This window comes from Betta splendens, chromosome 6, assembly GCF_900634795.4.
Source record: "Betta splendens chromosome 6, fBetSpl5.4, whole genome shotgun sequence".
Lineage (NCBI taxonomy): Eukaryota > Metazoa > Chordata > Actinopteri > Anabantiformes > Osphronemidae > Betta > Betta splendens.
Genome location: NC_040886.2, coordinates 12715720 through 12725716, shown reverse-complemented (window position 1 = coordinate 12725716; position 9997 = coordinate 12715720). Strand labels below are relative to the sequence as shown.

At 40.5% G+C, this 9997-nt stretch overlaps 2 protein-coding genes across 2 annotated transcripts; one reads left to right on the top strand and one right to left on the bottom strand.

Annotated features, from left to right (window-relative positions):
- The first annotated feature begins 22 nt into the window (after positions 1-22).
- aagab (alpha and gamma adaptin binding protein) lies at positions 23-2612 on the top strand. Its single transcript, XM_029153957.3, has 10 exons — positions 23-157; positions 354-544; positions 624-720; positions 799-888; positions 1005-1088; positions 1184-1263; positions 1355-1451; positions 1687-1791; positions 1882-1931; positions 2101-2612. The coding sequence occupies exons 1-10, from the start codon at positions 64-66 to the stop codon at positions 2176-2178; spliced, it is 966 nt and encodes a 321-aa protein (XP_029009790.1). The 5' UTR covers positions 23-63; the 3' UTR covers positions 2179-2612.
- Positions 2613-2752: 140 nt separating this feature from the next.
- On the bottom strand, positions 2753-9736 carry smad3b (SMAD family member 3b). Its single transcript, XM_029153956.2, has 9 exons — positions 9181-9736; positions 7266-7459; positions 7035-7169; positions 6502-6576; positions 6359-6409; positions 5496-5708; positions 5263-5400; positions 5044-5188; positions 2753-4221 (listed from the first exon to the last, which is right to left on the bottom strand). The coding sequence occupies exons 1-9, from the start codon at positions 9381-9383 to the stop codon at positions 4098-4100; spliced, it is 1278 nt and encodes a 425-aa protein (XP_029009789.1). The 5' UTR covers positions 9384-9736; the 3' UTR covers positions 2753-4097.
- Between the last annotated feature and the right edge of the window lie 261 nt (positions 9737-9997).

Sequence of the window (9997 nt, the reverse complement as noted above, 5' to 3'; positions counted from 1 at the left end):
TGAGGTTGGCTAACGATACGTTTAGCTAGCATTAGCAGCTGTAGTAGCTTTATAACAATAAAGATGTCAACTACAGAAGAACACACGGCGGTGACTCTTCCCTGCGTGCTAATAACTAGTTCTGATAGCAAGTTTAAAGAGGAAGAGCTGATTAAACGTAAGTTTAGCAATCTTCTGGCTAAAAGAACGAAAATTAGCATACGCGGTTCTAATACAGATAAATACATCATCTATCCGAAGCTGTCAAACTAGCTGAGTCTTAGTCTTAGTCTGAGTCTGAGTCTGAGTTAATGGTTTTGAAGGAGCACCTGCCAATTTTACATCTGGTAATATTCTATGTAATTTTGCTTCAGAGATCCTCAACTCAAAGACTTTGCCCGAACCAACTAAGCGAGAAGAAGCAGTGGTCTGGTATCCCTGGACCATCAACAATAAGTATTATACAGCAGACGTCTGTCTCTGTGCTGTACCAGACACTTACCGAATGTCATCAGAAATTGCCCAGGCCACACAGGCTTTCATCGCTTATTTTGACAGTACAGTGGTGCGTGACTCTGCACGTTGTGAATTTCCCACCAGTTTTGTGATTGCTGTGTAGCCATAATCATGCATTGTGTTTGCAGCAAGATGGCCTGGAAAAGTTACAGCCATGGATCTCCGTGGTAGAAGATCTTGCCCCAGAGGTTCTTATTCTGGTGTGTGACAGAGTCTGTGAAAATGGTTAGTTTTGCTAACTTTGTTACCTGTTTGTTGAGGACTGTTTTTAGACTGTATGACAAAAATGAATTTGTGTTCTAGGGGTCACCAGACATGAAGCACATCAATGGTGTTTGGCTCATGCCTTTGAACTAGTGGAGCTCAATCCACAAGAGCTGCCAGATGAGGATGGTGGGTTTTACAAACAGTAGAAATTACAGTTACACTACTCACTTTTATGTTTTTGCTTTTTGTCTTTTGCTAATGGTTGCATGCTCGTTTCCATTGTCATTGTTACCTTTTATTAGATGACTTTCCAGAATCTACAGGAGTTAAGAGAATTGTCCAGGCTCTCAATGCCAATGTGTGGTCCAGTGTGGAGATGAAGGATGGTGAGAGAACACAAACAATACAATTACTTGTAGTTGTTCTCCAACAGTTTAGTTTATGTTTAAGTGTGAAATGTTATGGTTGAAATATCTGACAGGGCACAACCAGGGCTTTGATCTGATGAGTAGTTTGGTGGCCTCAAGGCACAACAATCCACGCAGTCGCCCGGACCCACCAGTCAGTGCAACAATTTTGATTCAATTTATTTACGTTGCCTATGTGGCCTAAGTCAAAGAGGTAGGCTAATCTACATCCATTCTATTGTCAGTCTTCCAGTTTGCCAGAAGAGGGCACACTTAATAATGAGGAGAACAGTCAGACAGAAGGTAGTACCAACTCGACTACACGGGATGAAGCCATAGTTGGTAAGTAAGCAGCTCCTGTTGTAATGTGAGTTTGACAGCATTCCAAAAGCTGTCAGTGATCCCACAGTGTTATTTAATGCGATACTGCTTTTCATTTACACAAGTGTGTCCACCACAAACCTACCCTAAAGTCTCAATTAAAAAACTACATAAAAACATCTAAACATGAATAAAATGTGTCAGGTATAGATTGGGGCGACCATACCAGCATTAAATGTCATTTGTTGTTTGTCAGATGCCATGACTAACTTGGACATTCAGGAACTTGCTAATCTGACAGCTGGAGATGCAGACGCAGATAACTTTGAACGGCTCTTTACTAAATTAAAGGAGATGAAAGGTAAATGCTAATGCAAAATGACTTTTTGTAAAAACTGGTGTGTATACATGGATATTTCTACATATTTTTCTCTTGATTTTAAACCTGTAGACAAAGCTTCTTCATTACCCCATGAGCAGAGAAAGCTTCATGCAGAGAAAGTAAGTAACTGTATACACCCACGCTTGCAAAACTAGAACTGTAGCAAAGTTACCTTATAATCACATTATTAGAGCAACAGCATATTGTATATGTTGAAATCTTGGTTCAAGTAGATTGTGAAAATGAACATTACCAAATTCTAATGTGCAGTATAAATCTGTTTTTCAGGTAGCAAAAGCCTTTTGGACAGCCATTGGTGGTGATGATGATGAAATAGATGGGCTATCATCAGGGGAGGAAAGCTAACAACTGTGACTCTGTCTTCTTTCTCCTGAACCTCCTCCTTTCTTGGGTACCTCAAGATCTACTGTCCATTGACATGCTTCTTGCACTTGGCAAGTGAAGATACTTACAGGTGTTACTGTAGGCACGATCACGTTTAAGCATTTATTCTTTAAAATGAAATGAATTGAATGCGTATGTATAGTGAGAAGCATTCACAAGAGAGCAGGTGAGTGGCCCTGACCCTGTCCTGTCCCTTAGGTCCCTCATTATGCTTTAAGGCTGGAGTGAAACTCAGCACAATGAGCTGGTAGAAAAAGAGGAAGTTATGTGGGCTTCATGTTGTGTCATTTTAGGTACAGTTGTCACGTTTTCTAGTGACATAATGTGCCTTACCCTCAAGAGGAATTGTTCAGTGTAATGCATCCTTTAAAATGAACAAAGGCTTGTGATTGTAATTCCTTGGGTCATGAGTGTATCTCATTTGTGAAAGCAATGTTTTTGTACTGCATGTGCAGCTCCGCTCATTTGTTGAATTCATAAACACGTTCCTGTTTTTCTAATCAGTTTGTGTTAAAACAAGAAAAGTACCTAAAACTATTCAGTTGCAATTTATTACATTTTCAGATAAAACAATGGTCAATTTCAGAATAAATATCAGGCTACACAATAAGACATGTACGTGACATGTACGCAAGACTTGGAACAGAAAATCACCAACTAAGAACATCAACAAACTCAAGTACTAATACAGATCTGATGCAGAAATACCGATGCACTGTATTTTAGCATGGCATCATGTATTTACTTTAAATACAATACATGGCCACTCAGGCTTATAAGTGCTGGATTAATATGGGGCCCCAGACTCTGACCAATAACAGCAAGCATATTACGCATGCCTTATTTTTTAGCAATGTACATGTAATATACAGTATTTTTAGACAAGCAGTTTGCCAGTAAACCTCTGTTCAAACACATTCATCTGGAAGTCCATAATTTATCCATATTGCACGGCATATTGTACAGTTGGCTGACAGCTTGCAATATGACAATACCAGCATCAAGTGCTTGCATTGCACTTGACAGATGAACCCAAACCATGGCCTGTGCTACAGAGAACCCAGTTTTGAAAGCAATGCATGACTACAATAAATCACAAGCTATAAATATTTATGTACAGTCATACTGAGGCAATAATAAAAATATATTTCCATGCAGGACAGTATGCAAAAATAACTTATAAAATGTCTCTTTCACTGAGCAAAATAGTTTTCATACAAGGATTCTTTTCAAGAAATAATAGTACTCATACTAACATCTATTTTCTTGTTCAAAATAGATAAAATATCCATTAAATGACTACATAATTAGTTTCACTGATGCAGAGAATTCAATATTGAAAGACTAATTTGTACTTAAAACTATATTTATGTATATATTCTATTCCATGCATACTCAGAAGTATGTTTTCGACGTTAATTCATGGTTCAGTAGACAAATCTGTCTCCAATTTAGTGATAATAAACAGTAAAAGGGACACTGCCACACCACACCAGTGATGCCAACATATTCATAATCACAGCTAATTCACAGAATCAAAAGTAGTTTGAAACATGTGGATGACCAAGCTGAAACGTTACCATAACTTGAAGAACAACTTGGAGAACAAGGATATCCCCTCTACAAAATTAATGAATGTGTGTTTCCTTTTGAAACTCACTTTATGTACCTAGAGGCACAAAATAATTCATAAGTCCTAAAATACCGATGTAATGAAGAGACTAAATGGTACTAAGCAAAATGCTGTACATTTGAACTGATGGAGACACAGAGACTGACTTGATTTGTTGAACAACATCAGTTTCCTATGTATTATTAAGAGACACTTGAGTTTTCCTATGTGTTTCCTAAGTGCATGTAAGGAAGGAAGGTTGCTGCTCCTAAGACACACTGGAGCAGTGGATGCTGGGAGAGCCCATCTGTGTAAGGACCTTGTCCAGCCACTGCAAAGGGCCATTGAGATGCAGCTCTATCCAGCAGGGGGTGCTGGTTACTGTCTGACGTCTGCAGGGTAAAAAAAAAAAGACATGACATGGGCAACACAGTCATTGCTGTTAGCAAAGATACAGCAATAACAGTAAAGGCAACTCCACTAGCTCTGGTGTCATTCAGATTTATAGCAGAGAATGTTTGTGTCAGATATGACAAACCCTTCATGCAGTGGGAATCCCCCTTGCAAAGGGTGTCTGAAATTTGTTCACCTCCCACTCGATGTCCCCCTCATCAGTACATGCCTGCTGCATTCTTCTACTGTTATTCAAGCCTCTCTTGCCAACTCACAGCTGCGCCCTCCCCCATTACCCTCTTTTTCCTTCACAAGTCTGCTACTGTCTGCCTGCAACGCTCCTTCATCCCTTTTTCACCCCCCAAAATGATTTGAGTTGCCTAAGTTGATAGACATTAACATCTCCTGAAATTTTAAAATTAAAAAAAAAATCTCCAGGACTACTGTCCTACATGAAGCATTCATTCTAGTAATAGCTCTGAGCAGCAGTTTACACAAACACACACAGGATCAGAGAGCACATGAGACTCTCTTACACTCTCCCTCAACATCCACGTGAGTTCATCTAAGTAATATTGTATTAGAGGAAAGGATGAAGTGGCAAAAGAAGGCTGCTGGTGACATCTCAAGCACTTAATAGCAATAAATGATATATACTAAATAATAAAGCATTTAGAACTGAAATGTAGCCAATTATCCTGAAAATTGCTTTTCTGGATTACAATCATATTACAATGGTAAGGTTAACAGCAGCGTATTGTATATTTACAAACAACCTGAGTCCACCATTTATTATATTTATTTAAAAGAAAAATAATCACCTGTATTCAGCTCCCCAACCTTTCACAAAACTCATGCGAATGGTACACATCCTGGTGAGTTGATAGACCGCCTCAAAGCCCTGGTTGACTGATTGGGCAAGTAGGGCAGCAAACTCCTGATTGTTGAAGATCTTTAGGTTGCAGCCTGAGAAGCATAAGAGGTAGGATTACCACACAGACGGGATACGTGATGCGTGCATCATATCTTCTTGTGCTAACCTGGAGGGATTTTGCAGACAGTGGCAGGATGCCAACCATAACGTTGGTTGCAGTTAGGACTCTGGACAAAGATGGCACTATCACTAAGACACTCAGCAAACACCTCTCCCCCAATGTAGTACAACCTCACACCCCGTCCTGAAAAATGAAAATGTTGTTGCTCAATGAAAAACAACCATAAAAAGGCAAATTATATCAGAGCTGATGTGGTTCTTGTGAAAGTTAATAAGTACCTATGTGTCTGCGTGTGAGCTCTACTGCTGAGTTGCGGTTCACGTTTGACAGCAAGCCCAGGCAAAAGCGCTCAGAGTTGGAGGGGTCTGTAAATCCATCTACTGTGAGCGAAGGCTGCGATGCATGGAAAGTCTCCCCTACACGTTGATTCAGCTCGTAGTAGGATATAGAGCACCAAAAGGCCGACTCGCAGTACGTCACAGGTTGTAAGTCTGTAGGAGGAGAGTGGAGGATGAGATGAAATGACATTTACAGAGAGACTAGCTCCAGAAAAAGATCAGAGTAATTCATTCTGAAGGCTTTTTGTGGTCAAGCGTACAAGTGTCTAAGTGCACATCACTGTTACATTCATCTTATTCTCACAATACATGTGGTCTTAGCCAGGAATGACAGATTAAAAACAGCCTTCTAAAAAAAGCCACAGACACATATACACAAACTACAGATCCCACTGATCCAAATGCTCGCTTTTATCTAACATAAATGAACATGTCTTGTCCTGCTTGTGGAATACACCAGCTCTCACTCACAGAGGTACAGTGGCAATGTCAGCTTGCAGACCAGGACACTAATTAGCTGTTCATGCTTGGTTGCAGCACATTAAACTGCAAGTAGGATAGTCCATAAATATCATTGTGACTCGTTTCAATAAAGCTGAGGGGAAAGGCTACTTTAACGATGTCTAACACGCACCCATTTATTCTTCTTTTGTTCAACAACAGAAAACGATTAAAAACATTTTTATTTTACTGTGAACAGCATAATCAAAGGCAATTTTATTTGGACTTGGTCTTGGGCTGAACTCATAACGAAGTGATGTCACATAATGAACACTCAAGCAAATCCCTTTGGTTTTTCTTACCAAGATTACTGTTTGCGGGTGACACAGGATTGGGTGAGAGGCTGGGGGAACCTGAAATACAGAGGTAATGGTGGACTTGGTCATAATCTCAATGATGTGTAATTAGGACTGTGAGTGAATCTGTGTATGTTGATGTGACTCACCTGTATCCATGCTGTGGTTGAGCTGGTGATCATTTGTCTCGCCATCCTCACTCAGATACCCTGGTGGTGGAGTTTCTGCAACATATGACACAACTCTCACTTCCATCCTTTAGGTTTGACCCATTTCATAGAAGCTGAAAGTGAAGCCTAGAGGTTTGCGTTTCACTGAATTTTACACTTACTGTTTCCCCCATAGTCAAAGCTGTATTTAGACACACTAGTATGCTTGTGCAGTCCTTTCCAAATAATCTATCTGTGCCTTTCAGAGAAAGCATGTTACTGTTTTCTGGAAACAAATGTACATGCATAAAGTAACCTGGGTAGAGTATATCTGTGTTTATGCAGAACATCAGAATTGTTTTGAAGCATGGCTCATAATTTTACTTGTATGAATCTGATGGTTCTTAAATGTTTGATTTTAACATGTTCAGCTTCTACAGACTACTTACTGTTGAGCTGAGATTTTTGACATTTCTTTTAACATACTGCTGCTGCATTTAATTGCTCTTTAGATGCCAACATTTTATTCTTACCAGGAATATAGTTACTCTGTGGCTCAATGCCAGCAGGGAAGTTGGTGTTCTCAGGAATGGATGGTCTGTAGTCATCCAGTGGTGGGAACTCTGTGGGAATATCTGTATGTCGGGGTACTAGGACCGGGGGCAGAACTAAAGACAAAGGTACATTTGTTAAACACGAATTAAGGTGAAAATAGTTATTTTTAAATTAGAAGTTTGAATCATCTAGCAATTAACTAAACTTACTTGGTGTTTCTACCCTCTGGTAGTGGTAAGGATTGACACACACTTCATCCTTCTTGGTGTGGAAGGCAAATTCACAGTGGTCGACAGCTCTCAGTTCATGGTGGGACTGCAGGTCTGGCCAGCGCCACAAACGGCAGTAGATCACATGGGGAAGACCTTTTCTGTGGGAAACCTGGAGTCGCCCATCTAAAGACCTGAACAAAATAAAGTCAATTAGAAAATATTCTGGGTGTGAAGCTTTGAAGGTTCCTGAGTAAACTATATTTGCAAGATTTTGTTACAGTATTTAATAGAAATTTACAATGAGTTTTTTTTTTTATTGCATTTACACGATATAAAAATCATCCCATATTCATATAAACTGTTACATGAAGTATAATCCTTAAAGTTAAACTATGCACACTGGACCAAAAAACAGAAAGCTCTTGTTTTTACCATTACATTTAAACTTGTAAAAACGTTAAATGTTGCAAAGATTTTATTTCATTTTATTACAATTTTAAACCTAAATAGACACATTTCTAATAAATTCTGTCTATGGACAAAAGCAAATATTTACATTTATGTATTTGATTTCAAAATAGTATAAAATCTGGAAAAGAAGTTTTGAACATCTGACTTTGAGGGAGATTTAAGCCCCAACAACAGCCAAGGTTTATTTACACTGACATGAATTGCTACAGTAGGATAATAAGCTGACCGGGCCACATTCAATATTAGCTGTTATTCTTAAATCCTAAACCATGTGTTTACAGTGAACAAGACACTACACCTTAAGGCTTAACAGGCAATGCCTGCTCACAGTTTAACAGTTCAAAACACCATGTCTGCCTGTTAGACAAACATTTCACAAATCCAACATCACATACACAGGAAGGTTGTGACAGAGAGAAGAGAAACCTGGCTGAGTTTGTCTCCATACAATGCTCACAGTACTACATTATTTGACCCGGGTTGATTCCAGACGGTCTCTGGACCACTGACCACAGTACAATCACAGACCCATGCTCTCCTTGTAGCTGAAGGCCTGACAACGTTTTAATGTGGGATGCCACACACGCTGTGTCCTCTGGACAACCTATGATGGATTTAGCCTCTATTGCCTAGATCCCTATGTTGTCCAGGGAACAACAGCCGATAGACCGTTGTTGACGTAGTTAGACCACTGAAAACACAACTGTACTGATGCATCCCACCCAGAACCAGACAATTTATACTGGACTTAGGAGGATATTTAGGGAATGTCCAATGGAGCACTTCTCCCAACTTTCCCACCCTACACACATTCCCAGTGTAAACATCCCGTGTGAGTCAGTGGTGTCTGGCCCGACGCAGTCTCCTCCGCAGCACACGTGTGGAACCACGGTCACACTGGTTTCACAGCCGCCGGGTCAGCGGGTGAATCTCTGCGTAGACGTTTTAACCTGCTTGGACGTCGGCGACCCTGCGTGTCTGCTAACGTTGATCTGATACAGCTAATTAGAAAACGAACGTGGCTGTACGACATAACCTAACGCCAGCTAATGACGGCTGGCAGCCAAGTAATGTTAGTTAGCTCATATTAATGACAATAACACGGACACGCACGCCGTTTTGCCAAGTACCGCTCACTCGCACCAGACGCGCATGTGTTGTTGCGCTAAATGTTAAGCAGAATAGCGGTTTCGTCTGCACCCATCAGCCCTAAAGCAGTTTTCGCTATTGCGGCCAAGTTAATGCTAACGGGTCCAAACATAACATTTAATTTAAAATTAATTAAGCAACTAGATAAAACGTCCAAATAATAAAACGAGTGACATTGGCGTTGCAGGTGCTCTTAGCTTAACACAACTAGGCAGCTACTGGGCTAACTTTAGCTAGTTAGCTTGGCTAACTCGGAGCCGGCTAAGCTAGTTAGCACGCTGGGTGTCGTTACCTGGGTATGGTTATGCATTTCGTGTTGACATTCTGTGTCGTGATCGCCTTTTCCAGCTCGTCCAGTTGTCCCGTCTTTTTCAACTTCTTCACAAGACTTTTGACGGCCTTTTCGCACCATTTCTCCTCCTGCCCGTTTTGCTCTCCCTTCTTCCAGCCGAGAAGCCTCTTCACGATTGGAGGAGTGAATGGTAATATAGACATCTTAAACAACAACTATAAAAAAAGTTGCCCTGCTCTGGTGTGAGGAACCCGTCCAGAGCCCAGCACAGTTGGCTGGTTTTGTAAAAATAGCTAATGGTATTATTACAGCAACAACTAGCTAACTATGTTAGCTAGTTAGCCTAGCTAGTTAGCCTAGCTAACTAGCTCAACTCCCAGACAGACGAACGGCTGGTTGCAGCCGGGGCTCAGCAGCAGCTGCTGTCGTGAATTTGCTCGCCAGAAGTCACCGGCTGTGGCGGAGCGGAGCCGAGCAGCTCCTCCGCCAACCGGCTGCGTGTCGGAGCCCCTCCTCTGCTCCCCGATCAGCTGATCTGTCCTCCACCTGTATCAAGAGGATCTGTTTACGAATGCAGCTGCATCACCCTAAATATTCATCTCCAAACACTGGCGTCGAAAATAAAATCAGCAGATAAATAATATATAGTCAGGTACAAATACAAACTGACGTGGTTTGATTGAACAATATCTTATCTCATTATTTTCAACTGAATAAATTATGCAGTATTTATAAATACACATGTCATATCCCAGTTCAACACTGTTGTGTGCATTTAAGCAAAATACATTAAAGTTAAAAGACAAAAAAATAAAAG